The sequence below is a fragment of the Xiphophorus maculatus genome, chromosome 4, assembly GCF_002775205.1.
Source record: "Xiphophorus maculatus strain JP 163 A chromosome 4, X_maculatus-5.0-male, whole genome shotgun sequence".
NCBI classification, from domain to species: Eukaryota; Metazoa; Chordata; class Actinopteri; order Cyprinodontiformes; family Poeciliidae; genus Xiphophorus; species Xiphophorus maculatus.
Window position 1 is genome coordinate 35,099,783 of NC_036446.1, and position 21,221 is coordinate 35,121,003.

A 21,221-nucleotide genomic window follows, 5' to 3' on the forward strand; every position below is an offset into this window, starting at 1 on the left:
AGCAGCCTTCCTTGGATTGACAGCCTGCAGTGTGCGCCTCACCTCGTGCTCCTCTACAACGAGGGGTGTGGTGTTGTGGGTTGCTTGGTGTAGTGTGGCTGCCTCTGTTGGCTTCACCTCAAAGCGTGTGTATATACAGTACATACATATATACTGTATATATATATATGTATGTGTGTGGGGGTGCGTGCGTGCATGGCTGTTACCACACACACACACACACACACACACATATATATATACATATACATACATATATTGGTAGGTGTGTGTGTGGTATGTGTGCGTGTGTGGGTGGCTGTTACCACCACACCAGACTCTACACAGCGCTACAGACTGTGGGAGAAACGTCAAAGACGAGCAGCGCTAATGGAGCTATTATTACTGGAAATGCTAATGAAGCTAGAACACCGGTACTGAATGTGAAACCACTACCAACACCAAACAAAGTGTTGGTTCGGTGACACAGTCCGACCAGAGTTAAGGGTCACTGATTGTTTCGTTTGAAAAGCTGAAGGCAGCAGCAGCAAATAAAAGCTCCTACGGCTAACTCTGTCCTCTTCCTCAGTTTGGCCCTCCTCCTCCTCATCATCACCTCTTCTGATTTCTACGTTCTGATCGATTTCAAAGTGCTCCGGTTCAATTTGAAAAGGCTTAATAACGTTACTCATCACTGTTTAGGCTGGAGGAGCCAGGCACTTTTACCATTACACGTTATACCCTGAATGCATTGCAACGTGAAAAACATTGCATCATTCCTGTCAAAATATTTTATTAAAATTTATAAAAACTAAATAACCTACAGTATTATTACTGTATTGCTTTTACATCTAAAATAAACATTTCCCAAATAAGGTCTATATGAGTCTTCTCAACCATCCAGGACATGGAACCTTTCCCTCCTCCCCCCATAAAAAGGTTTAAAGCAACTTCAATTATAATTTAAATTTCACATAACTTGTATTAAGAGCCACTGCAATAAGTCAACATTTATGAGTAATTTTATTAAAGTGGAGTTACTCATTAAAACTTGTCTTTAGTCAGAGCCTTAAGTTTTTCTAAAGGCGTAGCAGAGACAAGATCTGTGACTCTGAACCAAACTGATATCTAAATAACATTTGAATCTTAGTTTGACTTCTTTGGGTCTCAACAGGTTGTTCACTGAGAAAAAAAAACACATTTGATATGCATTGATATTTACCAGTCATTTTTGGTCCTGCAGCTTGAACACAATAAAAAAATTGTATACCACATTTTACTTTACATTTTATTGTAACTTTGCTGACCCCCCTGCCCCCCCAAAAAAAAAATTGCTCTTAAGAAATGTCCCTGTTTATGGTCCCCCCAATAATGAAATGGAATTTGTTCCCTTGATTGAAATATTTTTTATTTCTTGGATTTCATTATTGGGTGGGGGTTATAGGTTTGGCATATTTAAAAAGTGGTGTAATTCAGCAGGTCTGTGTGGATGAACATTTTTCTTAAACCAATCGGGTGGATGAAATTATTTTATAGAAACAAATATCTCCGTCACGTTGTTTTAAAAAGATTCTAGGCCTCAGTCTAATCTAGTGCAGTGAAATCTGAATTCACATCAAACTCCACTCTTGAAGCTCTCTATACATCAATGGAGATGAGCTTCTTACCTCAGTTACATGCATTAGCACAAGATTACAGCATCATTCACAGCAACATCACTGCCTCAGCCAGATGTTTTTAATGAAACCAATGTGTGAAGTGAGCTTTTCTTCACACCTTAAAATGCTATATTCAGACAAAAAATGATTTGAGATTATGTGGTTAAGGGTTACAAAGCGTGTTAACTGGATGCCAGTACTAGAAGGGGAAAGAACAGAATAAAAAACACATCTAATTGGTTTGTAGACATAAGGCAATGCAAGACCAAATAATTCAAATACATCTGTGGTTGGTTTCCATACATTTATATGACATGTTCTGTTGATTATCAAAAATCCTCAGGTGTTTTGATCCATGTTGTATGTAAAATCAAAACTAACAAACTGTCTCTTTGCAAATATTACAGAAAAATATCTGGCCATGCATAAATTAACACTATAAACACATACTCAACTGCAACTGAAATGTAATTACAACACTGAACGATTAAAATAGTCAGCCACAGTGCAAATGGTCCAAGTGAAATGTTAACATTGGACAATTAACTTTAATAAAACATTTTAAACATTTACAGCATTTATTTATCTCCCATAATTCTAATATCACTCAAAAATTATTAAAATAATACACTTTATACCCCTTCAGTCTTTGTGTATGAGTTCACCTCTCACCAGCAACAGGCGGGGGGTATGGGGGAAGGGGTCAGTGGTTCTCAACTATCAAACATGCCTGATTCAGAAAAATGGTTGTACAGTTAATTCAATACACAACGCTAAATTTACAATAAAAGAATTATAATTAACAATATATATATATTTAAAGCACAACAGCATTGCAGTTGATCTACATTCTAGTATATTGGATAAAAAAAGAATAAGAGGAATGCTACCAGCATATATGGTACCTTAAACTTGAATAAATGGAAAAATATCCTTAAAATGTCTTTACAAGACATAAATATTATCTCTGAGTGGAAGAGCATTGATAAAGCAAAGTCTTACAAATAAAACTCTGAGCTATGGACAATTAAACAGTCCACAGATCTATAGAAGATACCTCACAGTATAGGGGATTCATTTACCTCAATAATAAAGCCAAATGTTAAAATGAAGAAAAACTTATTTTGTCTAAAAAAGGAACTGATCACAAGGCACCACAGATAATAGTAATAGGGCAAAAGGTTCATTAGATCTGCATACACAGAGATATGATAAAGAAGGTCAAGGCATTTTGTGTTGCATAATTTAGCTACACAAAGTACTCTGGGTTTATATATCACTGCATTTGCAGTGGGTAAAATAAGTATTAGTCAACATATTTAAACATGTAAACATATTTCTAAAGGTGCTATTGACATGAAATTTTCATCAAGTGTTGCTAACAACCCAAGAAAGTCATACATAGAAAGAAATCAAAACAAATCAGTTCAGAAATTAATTATTGTGCAATAATGTAAATGACACAGGGAAAAAAACTGTATTTTAGGTTTCTGTGTTGTCCTGTCTACCCCATGATTGTTCCCAGCTGTGTCTCGTTCCCTGATTACTCTCTGTGTTTTTAATGCCACCAGTATTTCTGTGTCTTTGTCGGGTCCTTGTCCATTCTGTCTCGTCCTGTCGTGTCTAGTTTGGGATTTGCCAGTTGCTACCAGCGGTGAGCCTAGCCATTCCGCTCACCCTGTGCTGCCTGGTATTTTAGATTATTTGTACATTTTTCTTCATTAAAATCATAATTTCTCTCGGCGTCTGCCTCAACCACTTCACACTGCAGCTCCTGACATTTACAATGTCCAACGCTGAGTGTCTTTAAATTTAAGTTTTCTATAGACTCGTTTATGGATTTATTTATAGATTATAGTATTTCCATGTACATGCCTGTTTTTATATTGCAATAAGGTCATATTTAATGTACTTACAATATAAGACACACATATAATATTGGCTGTACTAATACTAATAGTTAACACTTTGGATGGAGTAGCTTGTGAACAAATAAGAAATTTTACATTGGCCATCAATAAAGTATATTCTATTCTAGTGACCATTTATCAAATAAAAATGTAAATTAAAAAATTGCTTTTATAAAAGTTACATACTGCAGCATGTTCAGTACTTTTTACATAACTTAATTTCTAAAACTATTTCTTTGGTTTCTTTCCATGTATGGATTACGTGGGTTGTTACCAACACATGGTAAAAATTTCATGTTAATAGCACCTTTAGAAATATGTTTAGTATAAAAAAATGATATGCTCAATACTTATTTGACCTGCTGTATTTTAAAAAAAATAAAATTTCAAATTCATCTTTAATCTTTCAAAAAGGTAAAATAAACTTGAGAATATATCAAGTAAAATTTGAGAACTTCTGATATACATGACCCTTTTCCTCATTCTGTTGACTGTTAATCATTTACAGGATTCCTTCTGTTAGAGTTTATAAATTAACCAACATGTACTGAATTAACCAGTGTTAGATATTTGGCATTTTCTAACTTTCCTAAAGCTTCAATATTAGTTGTTTTTTTTAAATAGAATACATGGCATAGTGAATAGGCCGGACACTTGGTTACTCAGGGTTTCCCTCAGAAAAGCCCGGTGGTCGGGGCCCCGAGGCGGTCCACCAGTGGCCCACCATGTTTTTGTATCAAAAGATATTAAGTTGACAAGAAATGTAAAGTATTACTGAGTAAATTATGTATGTTATTGGAAGACATTGTCGACAATACCTAAACACACAACTATAATTTTAAAAACAAAAAATACTATATAAAAAAATTTGCATTTTGTGCATACCCGTTAAATCCCAAATAAATCCTGATCATATTTAGAACCGACCCAAATGAACTCAGCAGCTGCTCAAGGCCCCCAAGACCTCCAGGAGGGCCATAAATGTTAACATTTTAACACAAAATACAGATATAATTTTTTTTACATTTGTTTGTTGAGAATGACAATGCTGTTAAATTTAATGCTTTCAGCACAGATAAACTAATATGAAACTTAAATTGCTTTACATTTAACTGAGATTTTAATGAGCTGGTAAGTTTACTTTGTAGAAGTGCAAAGAACAATCTTCATAGATAGATTGTTTTGTTACCATAGCTACAATCTCATTCTATGAGTTTAATCTTTGAGTTTGAGCTCTGTTGATCACAAAACTTTCTCAGCAAATTACAGTTATCACTGACTGCTTTTAAACTTGGCCAGTTAAACCATGTCCTCTCCCAGATTTTACTAAATTTAAACTGCAGTGCCGTTAGAGGTGCTGATGCACAACTTGCACCTACCTTGCATGATGAGCTAAATCCACTGCACGCCGCATCTCTCTGCTGGATACAGAGGGTCAAACGGGGAGATTTAATTTATGTCGCTCTAGTAGAGACAAAGCTGTTCTATTTTGTGTCTGTGAGTTTATAATAAGTGACACAGAGACTGTTTGTTTTGCTAGTCCGGACATTATGGGACGAGTTTTTCCGATCTCCGCACAGCAACTCTGCCTGACTGAAACAGCATTTGATATGGCGCAGTTTGGTGCATTGTGCGGTTGCATAAAACAAAAAGACCAGCATGCTGCATGACTATGAGGAAAGTGCAACAGCTCCTCTACCTTTACCACTATCCCACTAACGCACTGCCTCACCGAGGAACACATATAAACTTTATCAGAGCAGATAATAATTATGTTTGTGGCCCAACGCTGGGCCAGCATGTGTGAGATGGAAACGCCACACATACTGTAATTCTTTGTTCACAAAGATATATCATTCTCATTCCACTGCACCCACATTTGAAAATGCAACTATAGGTTATATTTATGTTGCAAATTGAGCTAGCGCAAACAGAGCAAGCAGTGAAGTGACTTTCAAACTTGATTCCTACCTTACTGAAGTATTCTCCAAAGAAACATGATTCCTCACAGTGGGTTGATTTAAATGCAGGTTAAGCTTCTCGAAAAGAACAAATGCCAAAACATCTAGTGTGAGTGAAATACTCAATACTCGCAATCCGCGACGAGGTAAACTTGATAGATTGAGCTGCAGTAGCACAGTAGGCGGCCAACAGGCGCCAGTGGTGTGATTGGTGCGCATTGGCAGCTTCATGCCCTGTTCAATGCATAAATCCCTTTCAGGAATGATTCTGTTCTTTTGGTGAAAAGCTCAGACCAACAAAGATACTTTGTTGAGCTAAGCAAAGCATCTTTACTATTTTTGCTTTATGCGGGGTATAAAAAAAATTAAATAAAAGCAATTATTTTTTTTATAAGAAAAACATCAGTGGTTGGCCTGGTGGGGGGGAGCAAGTAAAGCCGGGCAGCCCAACGGGCTTATAATACACTGGGGAAAACCCTGGTTGCTCTTTGCCTCAAATGTCTTTAAGAGATTTTACAGCTTTGGCCAGGTTGCTGTAGAACTCGGTCATGCTGGATGGGAAAAATGAGTCAACCACAGAGCGCGGAAGGAGGCCACTCAGGTCTGTCTGGAAGAAACTGGACACTTGAGTTTTGCTGGGCTCCCTGAAAATTATTTCACACAAAGAAAGAGAAATTGAACAAGTAAAAAAATAAAATAAGCTACACATATGTGTGTGTAGGGCTGGGGGATATGAGGGAAATCTAATATCCTGATATTGTTTTGCTATATCATGATACACGATATGTATCACAATATTCTTAAATAAGCTCCAATGTTATTTTAAACTAGACTCCTTGCAGCATGATGTCACCCATGTAAGTTCCTGCACCCATTTCCCTGCTAGACTTAAGTGTAAGCTCATATAAAAAGGGATGCAGTGTTTTGCTATGTAATGTCTACACTAAGATTAGATAACAAGGTGAGAAATACATTTTAATTACGAAAAAAATAGCACAGCAGAGTAGGTCAGTTATGCTTGACTTTGACAAACCTAACATATACTGTAGATGTGCTGTGGAATAAGGTGTATTTTGGTTCAGCTTAAAAATAAAAAAGGCGACCTACACAAACTGACACATCATCAGTAAAGGAGTGTTTAAATTATCTAATCAACCACAGCTGTGTTAGTTTGGCTAATAGCAGCGGTGGCTAATCGACCACAGGGATCACTTATTAATAATCGCAAAATACACATCAAGTCTAAAAGCATAAAACTGTAACAAACTGAATGTTCTGTTCTATGTGGGGGTAATGTTTGAGAGCTGAATCTTGATTCAGCACCAAACAACAACATAAAGTTCCGTTGTCAGTTGCTATGGCAATGACAACAAGTCTGCCTGAAGGGACTAGTGATGCATTTATAGGGTGTCGGATAAACCATACTTGCAGTGCATTTGACGGCGAAAGTTTATTATTTGAACAACAATTTACACTCGATAGTTGCCATTAATTATCGTAAATATAGCCATTTTAATCATCGTAAATTGAAAATATTGCGATACATCGCGTATACTCAATACATCGCCCAGCCCTATTTGTGTGTGTCCTTATCGGTAATCTCACCCTGAGACGGGGATACAAATGCAGCCACAGGCATGGTTGAATCCTCTTACATAGCCAGGGTGGGGAGGACAACTAGGATGAATCACATTGGTCGCTGTTGAATGTTAAATAAAAAGGATTAAAATCCACGTCAAACTGACACAATTATATGGCTTTATGACCAATGTTATACATCACTACCTCTACACTTAACACAATTTGCTTGTTCTTGCAAAATCTTGCCAACACACACACACACACACAAATGGCCACCATCACATGAACTGCCATCATCTAAGCAAGAGTTGAGTACGTTGTGAAAAGATACAAAAAAATCAATATACAATATACACCATATACAAAAATTTAACTAATTTCAAATGAAAAATAAAACCCTAAAAGACCAAGAAGACATTAAATTACGCACCATTAGATGAAATGCTGCCATCTTCATATTGCTTAACTAAAATAACATCTACAAAGTCACGTGGGGCTATGATACCCATAGCGGCTGAGGGTGTGACTGTCCGGCAGATGGAAATGTCCTGCACAAAGGTGGAAGACAAAGAAATGGACTCACAAACAGAGTAGAACAAGATCAATGTACTTAAGTTACTTTCGTTAAGACAGGAAATGGCAGATATGTTGATTTGTTGTTGCCATTATGTGCTTTGGTTTAAATAGATTGGATAAATAGTCAAAGTTATTCAAATACAGTCTAACTGTTGCTACATCAGTGCATCTGTTTCTTCCTGTGCATTCTGGTATGTCTTTTCAAACCCCCAGTCTGTTGTGGCAGATTGCTGCTTGTATAAAGCCAGGTTCTGCTGACGACTTCTTCCTGTTAAACAGGAGTTTCTCCACTCCACTGTCGCTACACGATGGGATACTTTAGTACATGGGATTGATGTAAATTCAACGTCACAATTCAACACTACGCTCTTGTCCATGAGGAGTGAATGCTGCAAGTCAATGACTCTTCTGGGTTTCCTTGGATAGAAACGTTTGAATTTACTTTGAATAATTTATTGAGCATACTGTGCTGCTTGATAACTAGGATCAACTGGAATGTATGTGTGATTGAATTGAAATATTTTTTTGTAAAGTGCCTCCAGATGACATCTGTTGTTAATTGGTGCTATATAAATAAAACTGAATCAAACTGACTAAGCAATCATTTAATTGTCGTTAAGTGAGATTTTCCTCTCCACTGTCGCTACATGCAGGCTCAGTATAAAGGATTACTGTAAAGTCAACAACACAATGTTACCTATAGTTTGCTGTCGCTTCACACTTCCCTAGGAGGAGCAGATGCTGGAAGTGAATGACTCAATGCAATTTGCTGGGTCTACACAGAAACTTGAGTAATTGAGTTTACTGTACAGTTTGTTAACTAGCAGAAGTTAGTGTGTATGATTAAATTGAAATTATTTCTTTTGTAAAGTGCCATATTTGTTGTAAATTGTTGCTACGTAAATAAATTGAATTGGATTGGCTTTTGTTTAAAATGAAAAGAATGTTATAAACACATGCTTCTCTAAAAGTCAAATGACTATTAAAAGTACAGAGATCGAGTCAGAAAGAATACAAACCTCCTTGATCTGTTCAAGAAGCTCAAACCTTTTGACGTTGCTGTCCCACTTGACTCGGAGCCCATTGGGAACTGGTTTGAGACATTCCCATACGTTCTCAGGGGTGCCGCTGACAATGCCCTCTCCCTTGTAACTGCCAAGTCAATCAGTTGAATAGCAACACAGTCAGAGGAAAAGGCTACTAAACATGAAAAAGTGATAGGACAGCAGTATATTACAGTCCATATGTAAAGAGAAAAACACAGCTTGCTTACTTGCATGTATGCAATCATGCGTACGTATACTTTTAATATACTTACTTTTACTAGTCATTTACTTATATATACTGTATATGCAGACACATATTTTATGTTTTAGGATTCAACACCAAAAAACACTAAAATATTTCTCATACAAAGAACAGGACATTCAGTCTGTTCAGTATGAAACATTTAAGTGGCGCTGTCAGTTGTTATGGCAACGAGTCTGCGTATAGCTTGGCGACACAGAGAGAGAGGAAGAAGTGGTTTTCAGTTGTACTTCAACGGTTTTTCCCTTTGCTGTGGAGCACAGCATTAATTAATACCTACATTTACAAGTTTCATTGAGTTAATGGAATTATTCTACCGCGGCAGCGCAGCTATGGATGATATGTAAAAAAGTAGTATTTTTGCGCTCCAGCGTTGCGCGCATGCGCGAAATTTTCGTATGTATACAACAACATGCAGGGGGTCTATATTTATTAATGTGATTATGATTAAGTGAGTGCCTCACCAGCTATGAACCTCAATGCATTTCTGAGGTTCATAGCTATGCTGAACCTATAGACAGACAGACAGACAGACAGACAGACAGACAGACAGACAGATAGATAGATAGATACCCATATTGACTTAACCACAAACTCTGATTCTAAGGTTTGTTCAAGTAAACACGTGATGGTCAAGCAATAAATTGAACTCACATGAAAATATTCGAGAATGTTATATCACAATAAATAACTCATTTTTATTACAAGAAGCATGCCAAATATTGCCTATAGTAACATGTTTCAGAAACCTGATCAAGGACTCTAAAAATAAAAAATAAAGAGTGCTTACACATTCCCAGGGAACTCAGACGAGGGACGCCAAGAAACAACCACATCATTCTAGAGAAGGAAAAAAATACATACACTGGGAATAAATTCTAAGTAAAAGGTTTTACTATCAATAGGTATTTAAGGTCAATATAATAAAGTTAATGATTTCTACGCAAAATCAATAAGTTGGACATCACCTAATTATTGGGAATTAATAGCCAAACAGCTCACATTTCTCAAAGCAAGACTTTCTCTTGTGGTGTCCTCTCACTAGACTTCTTCTGGAACATCACACAGTGTGTGGACGGCCTGATGGGCAGATTTACACATGCCACATTCTTTCCATCTCTTGATGAATTTAACTGAACTCCAAGAGATGTTCAGGATCTCAGGATATTGTTTTTGTATCCCTGACTTCAAAAACCTTTTTACTAGTTAGTTAGAGTGTTTGTTAGTCATCACACTATAATGATAGAAAGGAATACTTATGAACTAGTTAATGGACCTTCCAGATACACGCGTCACTCTCACTGCACTCAGGTGATATTCATGTCACTCGTTGTGACACTGTTAGCATTTGGATGGTCCTCTGTTGATCTAGCTCACTTTAAATTTTAAGATTAAATAGAGACATCATACTTCTCTTAGTTTAGCTTCCCTTGTTAAATCCCTTGTTCCCTTGTTAAACAAGCTCCTTGTTAAATCCAGAACAGAATTTAAGATTTTCCTTCTCACATATAAAGCTCTTAATAATAAAGTTCCATCATACATCAGAGGTCTGATTATTCCACATGCTCCTAACAGAGCACTTCACTCTCAGACTACAGGTTTACCGTTGATTTCTAGAATTTCTGAAAGATCTTTTAGTTTTCAGGCTCCTTTCATGTGGAAGCAGCTCCCAGTTTTAGTCAGTGAGGCAGACATCCTGTCTACTTTTCAGACTAGGGTTAAAACTTTTTTTCATAAAGCTTTTATTTAGACTCTTAGGTTATCTTGACCTATTTCTGTAGTTATGCTGCCATAGGCTGAGGTTACTGGAGGACAAACTGACCACTTTTTCTCACTTTCTTATACTCCTCTCCAATTTGCATTATTTGAGGTTATCAAATGTTGGCTTTTAGTTTTCTCTCAGTTACTTTTTTTCCGTAGAAGCTACATCTAGTCTGGTATTTTGATTGGGTGTGGTACCTCCCTGGACAGGGGCATTGGCTGAGATAATGCTGCTATATAGCTCTTCTGCTATTAACATTTCACTTTCACAAACATCAAAAATAATCCTACCTCAGTTCATCTGTTTCTTTTTGTGCATTCTACTCTGTCTTCACAAACCCCCCGTCGGTCATGGCAGACAGCCACTTGTACTGAGCTAGGTTCTGGTTCTGCTGGGGTTTTTTTCCTCTCCACTGTCGCTACATGCATATGAGGGATTGCTGTAAAATCAACAACACAATGCTAGCAATTTTTTGCTATTGCTCCACACTTGTCTAGGATGCTGTAAATCAATTAATTGATGCAATCTGTGGGGTCTATATAGAAACTGTTTGAAATCTAAGTTCAGTTAGAATAGATGTATTATTTTTTGTGAAAAAAGTCTACATTTTGTTGATTAGGGTTGATTTGTAAATGAAATAAAAGGATATGACTTGAATACATTTATAACATATAACTAGGCAAACATGTGGGTGACCCTCCAGAGCTTTTACAATTTACCCCCTTCTCTGGTAATGAAAGGTTTACTCCAGGTAAAAAAGGTGGAGAATATAAAATCTGCAAAGTCAAAAGCATTCAGAAAGTTAAAGATCTACATGTGCACTTTCAATCAGTTATGTAAAGAGTATCTAATACCCACAAAATACTTAATATTTACAATTTAAAAACTAAACTAAACCAATTGAAATGGATAGTAGACACTCCATCGTTTTAGAAAATAGAAGACTTCTGTGTTGAGGATTTAAAAGGAAAAAGTATCCAGGGTTTTCCCCAGAAAACTTGCTAAGCCCGGTGGTCAGGACGGTCTATCATGGGCGGTCCACCAGTGGTCTATCATGTTTTTGTATTAAAAGATTGTTGAGTAGACAGGAGATGTAAAAATATTACTGGGTAATTATATTGCCAGTAAACAATATTTAAACCCACAACTATTCTTACAAACAACAAATCAAAAAATACAATTAAAATTAATATCAATTATTTGAACTTCTGTTTAATCCAAATTAAGTCAGCAGCTCCATAAGGCCCCCAGATGCCCCATAAATGCTAATATTTTAACAGAGATATATAAATGTAACATTTGTTTATTGAGATTATCAATGCTGCTAAATTTGATTTAATGGTTTCAGCATACATATATTAAAATATTTTAAATGGTTTAACATTGAAATGTAAGATTTTATGGAGCTGGCAAGTTTACTTTGTAAAAGTTCAAAGACCAATCTTCATAGTTAAATTGTTTTGTTACCATAGCAACAATCTGATGCTGTGAGTTTAATCTTTGAGTTTGATTTGTTTGTTCACAAATACAGATTAATAAACTACAATTATAACTTATTGCTTTTTAGGTTGACCAATTAAACTAGTCCTCCTCTCCCAGATTAAATCTAACACAGAAGTTGTTAGAGGTGCTGATGTTTTTAGCAACAAAAGGGGCCCCCAAGTCAAATTCTGCTCCAGGCCTCATGCAGCCTTGGAATGGCCCTGCATGGTGAGTTAAATCTGCTGCACTGTCCGTAGAGATTTGATTCAATGCTGCTAATGTGGCTTCAGTAGCTCTTCCATTTCATGTCTGTTGAGTTTTTAATAAGCGCCATAGAAACTGTTTTGGTTTACAATTAAGTTTTGGCAAAGCTCAATGTAATATTCACAGGTGGTGGAGCGTTGTTGTTAGCAGCTGCTGAAAGTAACTGAAAAAGTTACTTTTAATGTAACTTATCTACTTTCCAAATCAAGTAGTCAGTAATCTAACTAAGTTACTTTTTCAAGAGGTAATGAGTAATAAAATTAATGTTACTTTTTCAAAGTAACTATGCCATCACTGGTCCTGGTAAATTAAACTGGGCTCATGTAGCCATTACCACACCCGGGGATTGCACTCAATCAATAATAGAACATAAATGCCAAAAAAAAGGCCTAATTTAATTTGGATTAGGCTGCTCAGTTAATTGTTGTAGTTATGGTAATTGTTAAGACACGACTTTTTAGTTGTTTTTTTTTTTTATATTACCGGATACTGATGCTTAAAAATGTAATTATTATCAGTAGGCAGGGACGATGCTAGGATGTGACCTTAAAGTCCTTAAGCCCCCAGGACAGCTACGACCCGTGAGAAGATATTCGTTGGTGCAGTTTTCTAAATCTATCTTTACATACATTCACAAATAAAATTGAGACATGTTGTCAGTAATTCAACATGTCTCATTTTACTCAAACATGTCTATAATGAGTAAAATCAGTGAAACTTAATTTTTTCCAGAGGTGTATAAACTCAGTTTGAAACAGAATCTCAAGATTACATCATACCTGCCAACATCTGCTAACATTAATGAGACACAAGCAGTCCTAGTGTGGAAATTAAAATAAAATCTACTCAAAACTATGCATTTCCAGGCATTTGAAGAACATTTTACTAAATTCATAAGATTAATAAACCTAAAACCAGTTTATTATCTAGGTACAAGTTCAGGTTAATGACTAGTGAAAACGAGTCATGGTACACAGGTGGAGCATGTTGGAGTTCATTCATTTTTGTCTCTGTGCTCCACCAGGTCTGTTTACTAGTTTCAGGACCCTACCAGAACCTCGCAGTGTAAATTACCTTTAGAAATAATGAGATTTGGTTATATAAAAACAGGCTTTAATGCCGAGAAATGATAAAATTTTACAAGCCATACATGTCATAAATGACATGGCAGAGTTACATTCACCGTCCAGCGCCGGGCCACACTGAGCTCACCTTATGGAGAGAACCAAGTGAGGCAAAGATTGTAGTGCGACTTTTGCTTTTTATTCTTCTCTGTAATCTGTACCCTCCCTAAAGGGTTGTCTAATCAGTTTCAGTCTGTCTAGATATGGCTGCCGACAGTCACACATAAATATGGTTATGTAAGCTGCAGCATGTCTGTGTAAGCAGTTAAAAGAAGCAGAAAAACTTTTTCTGTATTTTAACACAACCATCAATATAGTATTGGATATTCATTTCGAGTATAAATTTTCTTTGCTTCATAAAAGAGGAAAAAACACTCTGTATATTAAAAAAAAAAACAATCTCTATGTTTCATAGAGGCATACTGTTTTAAATTTAAAGGAAGGTACAATGTTTTTTTCATTTACTTCATTAACTAACACAACATTTAGAAAAATGACGGTGCTTGTACCCTCACGCTCTATTTTGTTCAACCCATTGTGCTGTATTAAATCAAGAACAGCATAGTAGTACCTTAGAGAAAATTTGACATCTTCATTGGTGTGATTCTCATAAATCTTATCATTTGACAGAGACCAGCATATTTAAATAGGCTGTCATCAGCTGCAAAAACAGACGTAGTAAAGGTTGTCAAAAACAGACTTTTCCACAGAGACAGTATTACTAGGGTAAGAGTGTTCCACTGTCCAACCTTTGATATGTGAATGTGTGCTCTTCCACAACAATTTGTACAAGGTACAACTCGTGGGCAAGGGCACAACTACATACTTTTTGAGGTGTATGTGAACATGTCATCACCCCCCTCCTCCCCACCTCACCCCGCCCAATGACATAAACTTGTACAACTCATCTTTAATTAGAGTATCAATGATAAATGTACATATATGTGAATAAATTGCTGCCAATTAAAAAACAATTAAACAAATAACATGGCAATATTTTATCATTTAATATATTTGAGCCAAAGAGCCACTTCAGTTATCCTGTCTAGAACCGCCTGTGGGCTGCAAGTCTGAGGGTTTTTGTTAGCATGTTTCCTATCATTCTTCTAGCTTGATAGGAAGCCTGATCCAAACTGGCCACCCACATTAATAATAATATTGACCACAAAAAAACTGTAATTATAAAAGATAACATTTTTCCTGTCCTAACAAACGTTCTTAATGTTCTCTTCAGAATATTTATTAATTTATTTATAAATCTATTTGTATGATTTGTTCTTTAAATTGCCATTTATATTATTTTTTGGTCTCAGGAAATGATTGAGGGATGAAGAAACTGATGTCTGGTTCTTTAGGTTCTGACGGGTCTGCGGTTCCTCTCCTGATCCATTCATTCTGTCTGATATTAAACAATCCACTGAATATCGCCACACGTTTTTTTAATGCTCCTATTAAACTTCACTGTAATTGTTTAGCCTGTGTCTTCCCACTACCGTCTGTATTTTTGCCAGAGGTTTTACTTTAAGGACGGTGTAGTATCCGGTGGAGAATTTAAAAAGACGCGGGTTGATAGTGGCTCATTGCGGCTGCATAGTGTCGGTTTCTAGGCAACCGTGACAACAGCGTCAGTTCCTGGGGATTAGAGGGGAAGGGGTCCTATTTAGGTCCCGCAACGACAATTTTGCTTATCTTAATATTTCCCGTGTTTTGTTTTGGTCATTATTATAACACTTATTGTTGAGATGTGTGTGATAGGTGTGTTTATCAGACATTTATAGCAGGGCCGTGCAGAGACCTTTGGAGGGACGGGGGCTCAAATTTAAAAAAGGGGCACATTGAACAAAAACTCTGTACAGCAACATAGCAACAGCCCATATTAATCAAGAATCTAATTGCATCCTACTATATCATTGCCATCATGCAGGGAAATACAAAGCAAATGTAGTCTATATTTTCCCCAAAAGGTATAAAGTTGCTGTTTCTGCTGCTGACAGTCCTGGAGGGCTGAGTTGATCTGAGACTGTAGCTGTTAAACAGACCAGAGGAGAGAAGGTCTCTGGTTATAAAGTTATGAAATAAGCTAATTTGCTGCCATTTTTACTAATTAAGCCCTAATAATATCTATTTAACCTCTAGAATAACTTGGCTGCAGAGTGATTTATAGATCAAAAACCTCAAAGGGGTTAACTCTATATAATAGTTTGATATTAGCAACTCTGAGACCTAGAATTAGAAGACTGGAATATCAAGGCAAAGAAAACTCAGTAGCTGCTGGTAGGGGCCATTCAGGGCCCTCCAGACATTCAGAGGCCATTAGAAATGGTTGCATTGTAACACAGACCATAAATCTAAACCTGTAGCATCATTTATAGAGGACTTTCCCTGTGATGTCGATGTATTTCAATTATACACTGAACTCATAACTGAGCACAGACTGGTAATGACAGATGATGTGTATGAAGTTACTAATCTTTATGAAAGACTCCGTCAAATGATCAGTGATGGGCTGGGGGAATAGTTTCTCTAAATCACCCAGGTCCACAAAACATATAAGAAGTCAGATATTATGTCTATATGTCCTGTGTAAACATTATGTGATTGTAAAACTAAAATGCATGAATGAGTTACAATTCGTTTCCATCATTTACTTAAAAAGACTAATCCATTTTAGTTTCCTTCAATGTTGTGGTCAAGGTCAATCTATTACTTTCTATGTATTTAATAAATAAGAATTTATTAATATAAAATACTAGCCTCTTGTTCAAAACAGTACTAAATACTGTAGTACCAACATTTGCAGATTCTTCATTTTATTAGCCTTATTTGTTCAAGCAATGTTTTAATCATGTTATTACTAACAGATAACCATTTGTGACAGTTTTCCTACTAATATGCTATTGTTTGCAGTTGGTATTAATTTGATAAGAGTACAAATGTTGTCATTACTCTTGACATATATATGTTTTTCAGTATTATGGCCAATCAATTTATTTACAGTGCAACAGCAAATCATAAACAGACTCTACACTTTATTCAGAAAGTATTTATTTTGTATTCTGCCAACAGAGAACAATATAATATATATTATATTGACATCCCCAAAAATAAATCACAAGTGCTTAAAAAAGCTTCCCTTTGTGTATAGTGCACTCATTTAATAAACTTAAAATAAAGGAATTTACCAGTTACTATCTCATTATAATGAATATATCATTAGATCTCATTATATAATGATATGAGATAGTTACTCATTATAATGAGATAGTATGCCATTATCTTGAGATACTATCTCATTATAATGATATATATATATCTATATTTTTAACAGAGTGGCGGAAACAGGCTTAAGTCATAAAATGCTGACTAAAAAAATTCCCCACATCGTTTTTGCGCCCTCTCTGCTGCAGCGCCCCTATGTGTTGCATACAGTGCATACCCACTTTTTGCGCCACTGCTCGTGGGTTTGCCAATGCGTCAAGCTTTTTGAAAGCCCACAAGGACAACCTTTAACTAATATGAACTAATATGCGCTGTTCATATTGGTCTCAATGTTTGCAATTTTCTGGAGCGCAACGCGAAGCTCGACGTAATTCACAGGTAATATATTAACTTGACATTAACAAAGACATAGCGGGACCTGGAAGGCCTGACTAAAACTACCTGGATATCTGATACATTCTGGGGGTTTATTATTGTAGCCGGGGCATTTTGTCCCGGAAGTATAGTGTTGCGCATTCTTCCTTTTGCCCATATATGGAAGACGCTGTGACAGAGCGCAGCTGGTTCATTAGCCAGACAGGTAATCAGCAGTTGCATTTAAAAGTAGGTAGATCAGATCCCAGGCTGATGATTCCTTCAGAGGAGATATATTTCTAGAGCGAGTGACGTACAGAGCACCATTGACTGGTTTTGCTTTGAAGAAGGTAAAGGCAGTTTCTCATAATTATCTGACTACTTAAGGTGCTTGTCTAATTTGATGTCTTTTATGTGTAGGTTGGCCTGCTACTGTTTCAGTTTCAGTTTTAGTTTAGAATTTCTTTCCTTTTTTGGGGTTAGTTATTATTGATTAAAAGTATTTTCTTTTTTGCTAGTTTTGTTGAAGGAAGGGGAGTTTTTATTGTCTATAGCCTTTTGGCTTGTTTTAAACAATAAAAAGGACCTATGCTGTCTCTGGTTCCCAAGCTATTTTATTCAGATTGAGGAGACTAGTGGAAGGGGAGTTTTTCTTTCCTTTGCTGTATCACCAGGGCTTTTTGTGTGACTGTGTTTTTGTTGGGGAACACTTGGGTGCATTTGGGTGTATTTGTGTTTTCTTTATTATTATTCCTCCCCCAAACAGTCTGCTATTTAATTGTCTCTTAGCTTGAGGTTTCCAGGGCCAGCATAGACTTTTGCTTTTAATGTGGTCAATTTTGTATAATAAAATAAACTATCTCTGTCCAAAGGAACTTATGAAATCAATAAACTGTATTTAATTTGCAACTGCCTCTGATAATTCTTACAACCGTATCTGTGTGATCTGGTAAAAAGAGGATTTAAGGTTCTCCACACATAACAGAAACTATACCCCCAAGATCACATTATGAATCTCTGTTTATTTCCAAGCCCAAAGGAGCAACTTCACTTTCAAAAACGAGCCCAAAAGCGCAGCCCGCGACTCCTTAAATTTGCAAGCAACTTAAAAAAAACAAAAAACAAGCCCGAGCCGCTTATAATAATGAAATATGGCAACAGAAACTCAAAATAGTTCCTGTTTTTATACCAACAAAATGCGCATCTCCCTCTTCCCTCCATTGTTTACATTTCTGTCGCTGCTGATAACTGTCTCAGAAACGGCGATCACTCGTCAAGACCCAGAGAGTAAATACAATTCAATTCCAAAAGAAAATAGTAACGCAAAGTGATTTGCATAAGTAACTGTAGTCTGACTACTTGATTTGAAATAGCAACGCGTTAGATTACTCGTTACTGAAAAAAGTGGTCCGACATCATTGACCAGGACATAACCGCAAGTCGTTTGAAGGACTTGTGACCCACACAAACAAACTGACTGAAAGTACATGAAATGGATAATGATGACAGCCGTATTCATTACGGCTTCATTGTTACTTTTCATAACAATAAAAAGCAAACTCAAAACAACTAATATTTAACTGAAAAGGTCGACTTAATGCTTGATTATTCGAAAGTTTTAAAGTTAGTCTGGGGTGAGCATTTAATTTCTTACTTGTTCTTGAGGATGACATCTGGAAGCTACTCTGAGATGGAATAGGATTCGTCAGACACAAATATTATACATATGACAGCAAGACTTTACCGATTTTCTGCAGACCTTCCACCCAGATTCATCCCTCCTGTAGCTCAGCAAGCAGTCTGCTACCGCTTTAGCTTTGTGTTCATAATCCATGACCGTTGTCGGCAAACCGAGCTTATCCTGGACACAAAGGCTTTACACGCAGCTCAGTTGTCGACGCAAAGCTGTCTCTTCTTAGTTTGGAAGAAGGAAATCTATCGGAGTCATGTCAACGCTGAACTGTGTAAAGAAAAGCCGGGTTCTGCTTACGCTAACAGCTACCACCAAGCTAACATTATCCCAAATGAATGAAAGGTAGCAACAGCAACGAAGCTGAAGTTAGTTTCCGATTCCGGCTTAAAGGGCGACTCCGCCTAATTTTTCACTACCTTCCGCATCTTTAATCTACTCTAGTTAAAAAATTACAACACATAAACTCTTCAAACCTGGACTAGATTATTCTGCTCTAATAACAGAATATGTAAAACCGTGTTTGTAATTTGTTAAACCTTTCTCTGACTTGTGAAATGTCAATAAAGGTTGATTTCATCACTTTATTTGGATCTTGGTCACACCAGAACTGCTCCAGTTCTAAAACTACAACACCTAGAAACTTTAAACCTGGACTGGATTATTCTGCTCTTATAGCAGAATATTAAAAACTATGTTTGGGATTTGTGAAATTTTTTTCTGATTTGTGAAACTTCCAGAAAGGGCAATTTTGGTCCTTGTTTTGATCTAGGTCACACTAGAACTGCTCTACTTCCAAAACTATAACACCTAGACTCTTCAAACCTAGAAACTTTAAACCTGGACTGGATTATTCTGCTCTTATAGCAGAATATGTAAATCCATGTTTGTGATTTGTGAAACTTCGATAAAGTTTGGTACATTTTTTTTTACCAATGTTTTGCATCTAGATAATAGAACTGCTCTAATTCAAGAACCACATCACCCAGACACTTCAAGCCGGGACTAGATTAGTTTCCACTAATAGCACACTATGTATAGCCATGATTGGGATTTGTTTGAAGTGTTTAGGTGTTGTTACTTTTTAATTAGAGTAGATCAAGTAGGTTATAAAAAATTAGGTGGAATCGCCCTTTAGCCATTTCCGAATCAAAAGCTGGAATCGGAAACCAACTTCAGCTTCGTGCAACAGCATCCAAGGCCTATGGAGAGAAGTATTCAGCTCAACTTTGCTGAAAGCTCTGGCTATATTTTTAAGAAATGTTCTCAGAGACTCGATCTTTTAAAAAACCTAGTAATCTTTGGTTAGCCAACTAGAGGTTGTGCACAAGACAATGTTGAGTGTTTTAAATTTTCATCTTCTCCGTTGGTTTGGTCAGATGAGCTGCAGATAAACAGAATTCCTTGAATGGAAGGTAAATTATGGTGAAACCAAAATTAACTATCTCAACTGTTTGCTGAAAGAACATGGAAAATTGCAAGGAATATTATAGCAGAGAGCATCCAATCCCTTTTTTGTCAGTTTGACCCTCTGTGCTCATCAAGGCGTTACTGTTTCCCTCTTGAAAACTAGAGGTTGCTTTTGCTGGTGTGACTATGCAGAACACTGTGGTGAGTCGGTCAGAACTCCAAAGAACGCAGAGTCCGTACTCCAGGTGATTCAACTCGTACTTGCGGTTTATTTAAATAATTGTGTGTGGTTCCTGCAATTAAACAATACAGCGTCAGTGTCCGAATAAACTGACTGAAGTAGCATCACACATACTGAATAACTGCACATTTCTACATATATATACGACACAAACAAAATCCACCGTGTATAACTCTCGAGTGTGCACGTGAACAGAGCATGCTATTAATTAAGGGTAAAACTAAAATACTCTGCTAAATAAACAACATTATTAATATACAACATCACTTACTTGTATTTCCACGCACACACATCGAGGAGTAACAATAAACGGCAAACAGCAAGTTAAATAAACAAATTGCGAACATAAGCTATACTCCCTTTCCACTCTACTCTTTTTTTTCTCTTTCTTCGTCTGCATGCTGCAGCTGCTCTAAGCCCCGCCCCTTAAAGGCTCAGCATGGCAGTTTGTTATACAGCCTTTTCCACAGCCGCCCCCGTATTCACCTGTGAATACGAATATCAAGAAAAAGGCTAAATAAAAGGAGGTGATTAATCATCATTAGGCAGGGCAGGTAGGCTGACAAGCCTTGCCACGGGTCGAATGTAGGTTCGTCCCTTTACAGTCACTTCAGCAGATCTGATCCGGGTGTCTGGTCCAGGAAAAACTTGAGAGACTTTACCCACAGGCCAGAGGGCTCGCGGAAGCTGGTGGTCCACGAT

The 21,221-nt window shown here is 36.7% G+C and overlaps 1 protein-coding gene across 1 annotated transcript; it reads right to left on the bottom strand.

Moving 5' to 3' along the window:
- Positions 1 to 1,698: 1,698 nt before the first annotated feature.
- Positions 1,699 to 19,227, bottom strand: stard5 (StAR related lipid transfer domain containing 5). The gene is made up of 6 exons (XM_005813606.2): positions 18,923 to 19,227; positions 9,764 to 9,813; positions 8,685 to 8,817; positions 7,520 to 7,637; positions 7,114 to 7,207; positions 1,699 to 6,152 (listed from the first exon to the last, which is right to left on the bottom strand). Exons 1-6 carry the CDS (start codon positions 19,010 to 19,012, stop codon positions 6,002 to 6,004), a joined length of 636 nt encoding a protein of 211 aa, XP_005813663.1. The 5' UTR covers positions 19,013 to 19,227; the 3' UTR covers positions 1,699 to 6,001.
- Between the last annotated feature and the right edge of the window lie 1,994 nt (positions 19,228 to 21,221).

Excerpts from the sequence above, each read along its gene's own strand:
- stard5 (XM_005813606.2), bottom strand. The coding sequence starts at position 19,012 with ATGGATTATGAACACAAAGCTAAAGCGGTAGCAGACTGCTTGCTGAGC. Across the intron at positions 9,814-18,922 it reads GGAAGGTCTGCAGAAAATCG|AATGATGTGGTTGTTTCTTG; the intron begins GTAAAGTCTTGC and ends TTCCTTCTCTAG. Across the intron at positions 7,208-7,519 it reads TGGCAGCATTTCATCTAATG|CGACCAATGTGATTCATCCT; the intron begins GTGCGTAATTTA and ends AACATTCAACAG.